Source organism: Ochotona curzoniae, unplaced genomic scaffold (genome assembly GCF_017591425.1).
Source record: "Ochotona curzoniae isolate NIBS_2020 unplaced genomic scaffold, NIBS_Ocur_1.0 scaffold_3890, whole genome shotgun sequence".
NCBI lineage: Eukaryota > Metazoa > Chordata > Mammalia > Lagomorpha > Ochotonidae > Ochotona > Ochotona curzoniae.
Genome location: NW_024467115.1, coordinates 6,994,155 through 7,000,154, shown reverse-complemented (window position 1 = coordinate 7,000,154; position 6,000 = coordinate 6,994,155). Strand labels below are relative to the sequence as shown.

The window sequence follows — 6,000 nt, the reverse complement described above, 5'->3', positions numbered from 1 at the left end:
GGACAAATCAAAGGAAAAAAGAGGAAGAAAAGGTGGTATATTAAATGACATAAAAACCTTGACTTATAGCAGAATTCTCTGTAATTACAAGTTGGTTAACACATTGGCAGAATAGGCAATTTTTAAAGGCTTGAGTAGTTCCCTTTACTGCAATCTTGTTCTTTGTTTTAAATGATCCCTTGTGAAGAACTATTTTATCCATAAAGTGAATCACACCCAACAAGCACAGAGTCAGCTTTTGGGTCTGGAGAATTTCACAAAAGCAAGCTTTGTCAATCTACAAAGCATATCCCTTGGGGGACGGGGCAAAAGGAGACTGCACAAGTTTCTCTCTCGTGTATGTTTCTGTGGGGGGTGTGTGACAAAAAAAAAGACAGCAAGAAACTGCATGTAGTGTGTGTGACAATAAGACACAGCAAGAAATAGAAACGGTGAATAACATCATGATAGCCTGTTGTCTACATTGACTTTTAATTCGGTACATTACCAAAGTATGCCCACAAAGGAACCATCATCTTCAAATAGGTCTATGAAAACGTGGAAAAATAGTGTAGAGGCAAGGAAGTAGATAAATACGGGGCTACTGGGTCTACTTTTAATATATATTAATATACACACATATTCACACCCCTACACATATACACTTTAGTAACTCATGATTCTTCTCATTAATTTAGTTTCATTAGTTCCCTTTTGGGCATTGGGATTTTTTTTTTTTTTTTTTAGCAATGATGGCATCTGAAGTATAAAAGAATTATACTGCTTGGGCCACAGGTGAATACAGCTGCATTAGGTGAGCTTTTATCTTCTTCAAGTGGCCGAATGTTTCCCAGTACAGGTAGGACTTGAGCTGTTCACACCAAGTCTCCCAGAATGTCCTGGAGGCGGGGGCAAGGGGCAGAGCCCACCCATGCAATGCTCTGCAGAAGCCTGCTCAGAACAATTCTGGGCATAACTGGTTCTCAATGAAAACGTTTTCTTCCAAGAACTATGAAAATCCAAGTTATGACGTAGATGTTTGTAGTTTATGAAAGTGACCATTTTTTAAAAGCAGCAATTTGTTTAGGGAAAGAACAGGATACCAGGCTGGGAGCGCACCATAGCTAGAGGCCTTGTGGCTTGCAGGGGACCAGAGGAGATGGCAGAGGGCTGCTCTCAGTGTTTTCCAGCTGTGACTCACAGGTGGCTGTACCATTCTGCAGTGCTCTTGCCCGGCCCGACGCAGCTGAGGGAAGCTTTGCGCTTCACCAGTGCATACCTGTCCGTGACCGCTTTCTCTGTTTTTTACAAAGGCAATAGATAGGAAATACAAAAAGACCTAGGGATGAAAAGGGGAAAAGGTAAAGTGAATTAGGAGGACAGGCATTTCACTTTGTATTTTCACAGGTTTTCATTGTTCAGTGATACATACACGTGGAAGAAGGAAAGATAAATATGTTATGAGATATATTAAGTTGGTAGAAAATGCCTACTGTGAAAGAAAGTATTCGTAGCTTTCAATTTTTCTGTGTACCAAAATAAACACTCATAATTCATTCTCCACAAACTTTTTGAGGTTCTCACACAAATTCATGACTCTGCCCCCACAGTGAATTATAACCTAGAGTAGGGAACAACAATCCACATTTTAACCAGCTCTGTAGGAGAGTCTATAACATGAATCTAAGAACTATCATAAATCATATATGTTAGTACAGTTATATGAATGAAAGTATTCAAATAGGTTTTCCACTTGCCAGTGCTCAAGTACAAGTTGACTGGATGTTCCTATTCATATTGACATCATTTTCTTTTTAATCACCAATGTACTAGAATCTCTTTTTTGTTGTTGCTTAAAGTTGAATCCAGAACTGAAAACTTTGAACATGGTAGATTTGAATCTCATTCCTTTCTTTCACTAGAATACTAGCTGTGTCATGCCGGTATCAAAAGCAAGTAATAATGCTTCATCAGATATGAACCAAAGTGGGCACAGACTGAAAAACAGTCATGCAAATATATCCTGAAGGGAAAAATGCTCTTTTAAACTTGTGAGTCACACATTAATTAGTTATGCAGAGCATGCAAGAAGCACAAATCACATCCACTTATAATCAGCTCACATTATTACATTTACAGTCCTGGTGTTTCCATGGCCCTCAGTGAAGGGGAATCTCAAATACATGGAATGTTTCTTACCGATTACAACTGCTATGGCCCCTAGTGCTAATCCCAACACCAGGATTAGAGGCGCAATGAATAATTTTCCAGCTGGAAAACAAAGGTAAAAATATTTAGAAAGGTCTCAAAATGAATTTGTTAAACAATTACTAAAATGCTTTTAAAATACCCTGGCATATGCTTTAAACTTTTTTTCAAGTCCGATTATAAGTAAGGCGATATTTCTCTAAGAGATCTATCAGGTACAGAATAGACGGTTGGAGGTTCAGTAACTTGAGTGAAGCCATAGGGACATGCTTCTGACATCTTACAGGTCATCTGCACGTCATAACCAGACAAACCAGAGGGGAATGGGCTCACTGTATCCTTTTAGAAACAACTGTCCTTTTGCTTTTATTTGGGTAGCTTCTACTTCCAACTTTCAAGATACTAAGAGATTAAAAAAAAAAAGGAGTGATACACTCTGTGTTTGCAGGAGAAAATGGAGAGCTGGTAGGATTCCTACAGAGGCTTCTGCCTAAGTTCCTATCTAGATAAACAGTTTATTTATTTCTTGGGTTGAAAGAAAACGAATGAACATGTAGTAAAAGGTATGCATCAAAATAGGACCTTTTAAGACTACAGTTTACGAAAAACAAACAAAAAATGTACAAAATGTTGAAGGTCAGCCAACTGAGTCATTTTAACCAATGTATTTCAGATTTGTATTTGAAAGGCAGAGAGGCACTGAGGGCTAGAGACAGAACTCTTCCATCTGCTGGTTCACTCTCCAAACAGAGCAGCCAGGGCTCAGCCAGACATGCACCAGGACCTAGGGACTCAATCCTGGTTTGATGTGTGGGTAGCAGGAACCCAATTACTTAATCCATTACCTGTTACTTCTCAGGGTGCACATTAATAGGCAGAAGGATTGGAAACAGAGCGAGGACTTGGGCCCAGACACGCTGGCAGCATACTTTGCCAAACAGCATTCTAACCTCTATGCCAGAAACACATCCCTCTCTGAACAAATTTTAAAAATCAAACATTTATGGGCCCGGCGCGGTGGCGCAAGTGGTTAAAGGTCCTCGCCTTGCATGCCCGGGATCCCATATGGGCGCCGGTTCTAATCCCGGCAGCCCCGCTTCCCTTCCAGCTCCCTGCCTGTGGCCTGGGAAAGCAGTCGAGGACGGCCCAAAGCTTTGGGACCCAGCACCCGCGTGGGAGACCTGGAAGAGGCTCCTGGCTTCGGACTGGCATAGTATCGGCCCCTTGCGCTCACTTGGGGAGTGAATCATCGGACGGAAGATCTTCCTCTCTGTCTCTCCTCTCTGTATATCCGCCTTTCCAATGAAAAAATAATAAAAATAAATAAAAAAATCAAACATTTATTACATTTATTTATTCTTTATTACAATTATTTATTCTTAGCTTTCTTAAGGCTAAATGGTGGTAAGACTGCCAAAGGCATTCGCCAGCATTCTCCTTTCCAAATATATGACTGAGCAGTGATACTTATAAACCACATGTAAACAAAGCACAGATGTTAACAAATGCTTTAGTAAAGTCTTAGGGGGAAAAAAAGGTGTGAATCTTCAAGACAATGTTTCATTTTCATCAGTTGGGAAGGCACAGTGACAGAGACAGAAAAGAAAAAGACTGATTTTCCATCTGCTAGTTGTTCACTCCCCAAATATTTACAATTGCAAGGGTCAGACCAGGAGACAGGAGGTTGGAACTCCATCAGGGTCTCCCATCTGAATGCCAGGTGTCCAAGCACTTGAGTTGTTGTCTATTGCCTCCTAGGATGCTTCAAGAGGAAGCTGGATCAGAAGCAGATTAGCTGGGACTTCCACCAGCATTCCAATACGGGATTTGGGAGTCCCAAACTCCAAGCAGGAGCTTAACCCACTGCACCACAATGCCTGCCCTTAAGTATACTCGTAACTCTATGTTTAAAAATTTAAAACAAAGAAGATTACATATATTTCTCAACCATGCACATGGGTCAGTTTTTCCCATGCACATTTCTTTTTTAAACAGTGATTACCACATTTTCATTATGGTAATGAAACATGTTTGTGAAGTGACAATGCTGAGATTTTCTCTCCCTCAAATATCACAGAACTCAAGAATTTACATAGAGGGACATTTCAGTTTGTAGAAAATGGGACTAAAAGATAAATTTATATTGGTGCAAAAAAACCTTTAATTTCATTCCATGGATTTTTATAATGTGTATCTTCCATGAACTTTTGAAGTACCCTACTAAGATCTTCCTCTTCATTAGGAAGCTACACACACACAGGAGGCAGAGCCTTAATCTGATTCACCATGTGGCACCAGCATCCTGTATGAGTGCCAATTTGGGTCCCGATGGCTCCACAACCCATTCAGCTCCCTGCTGGTGGCTGGGAAGGCAGTGGAGGATGGCCAAGTGCTTGGATCCCTGCACCTACGTCGGAGACCCAGGGAAAGACTGTCTCCTGGCACCGGACCGGCAACTTCTGGCTGCTGCAGAAATTCTGGGGAGTGAATGAGCAGAAGGAAGATCCCTCACCGTGTGTCTCTTTTTCTCTCTCTGTTGTAATGTTTCCAAGTAAAAATAATTCCTTTAAAAAATATTCAAAAAGGGTGGGTCTCAGGACGGGGCGTCTCATGCCTGGATCCCGGACGGCCGCCATGGGCACATGGTGAGCCGTGTCCGGCCTGCTGGGTTCCAGAGGCTGCTTCCTTTGGGGTGAGTAGACCCGAGGGGGAAGGCCTCTGGGACTGGGCAGGTCCGGCACCCACCCGCCGCCCTCATTGGGTGGTGAAGGGGATTTGTGAGGGGCGCGACCTTGGGCCTGGGAATTTAAACCTCCAGCAGCCTCCCGGCAGCTGGTGGGTCTCAGGACGGGGCGTCTCATGCCTGGATCCCGGACGGCCACCATGGGCACATGGTGAGCCGTGTCCGGGCGGCCAGTCCGCCATTGGTGCCAGGCTCTGCCTGCTGGCTGCCCGGCTGGGGAGCTCTGGGGATTTGGTTCTTTGAGTCGCTGCTTAATTAGCTCCAGGTTGAACCCATTGTGATTCTCGGACCTGAAACAGGCAGTAACTCTTCCTTTGTAAAATTTGTAATCACTAATAATGCTGGGCACCAAATAACAGTCCATGCAGAAGCCTGGGCTTGGGGCTTGTCCTGCAAAAGTAGCTCCAACGGCTGGCTAATGTGTCAACTGGTAGGGAACAGAGTAGATCATGTACGAATGAGCAAACCTTAGCCCACAAGTAAAACTAGAAACCAGGAGGGAGCAAAGGTCATGCCAAGCTAGGCTCTTGTACCTACTGGTCTGAGGGAGCTAGGGACACTAAGCCACAGTGTCTAAGGCAGAGGTTGGGACAGGTGAGGAGCTGTGCCAAGCTGAGTCAGAGCATCCATTGACGGGCATGTGATCTATGGCTGGGAACAGACCCGGTTGGGGAGCAAAGGGGACAACCCTAGCTGGGCTGAGGTTCCCACAAAGAGGTGCGTGGCCTGGAAGGGGGGCTGCGTTCTGATCTGGATACAGTTGTAGTCTCCCTTGGCACAAGTGTGGACTGGGATTGGATGCACTGAACCGGGCTGGACCCTGACTCCCCCTGGTGTTCTGGAGGACCAGGGCAGATGTGTGATAGACTAGGCAAGGTCTCAAACCCCTACTGAGCCATGTGTGAGCCATACGTAGGTATGGACAAACCATGGCTGGGCTGGAACATCCAACATCAAGAACCAGATTGGGTGGAAGGCCAGTCAGGAAAAGCCACAGTTCCTGCTATGACAGGAGGTGGACTGAGTAGGGTTGGCTCATGGACCCACTGGTAAGCGTGTAACCTGGCATT

General features: G+C 44.2%; 1 protein-coding gene across 1 annotated transcript in view; it reads right to left on the bottom strand.

Moving 5' to 3' along the window:
- Positions 1–1,174: 1,174 nt before the first annotated feature.
- The window catches only part of RNF217 (ring finger protein 217), a 115,449-nt gene continuing 110,623 nt past the window's right edge, over positions 1,175–6,000 (bottom strand). The window contains exons 5-6 of the mRNA XM_040965350.1: positions 2,179–2,250; positions 1,175–1,318 (exon numbers count right to left, since the gene is read on the bottom strand). Coding sequence (XP_040821284.1) covers positions 1,245–1,318; positions 2,179–2,250 — 146 coding nt within the window. The 3' untranslated portion in view covers positions 1,175–1,244. The remainder of the gene's footprint in view (positions 1,319–2,178; positions 2,251–6,000) is intronic.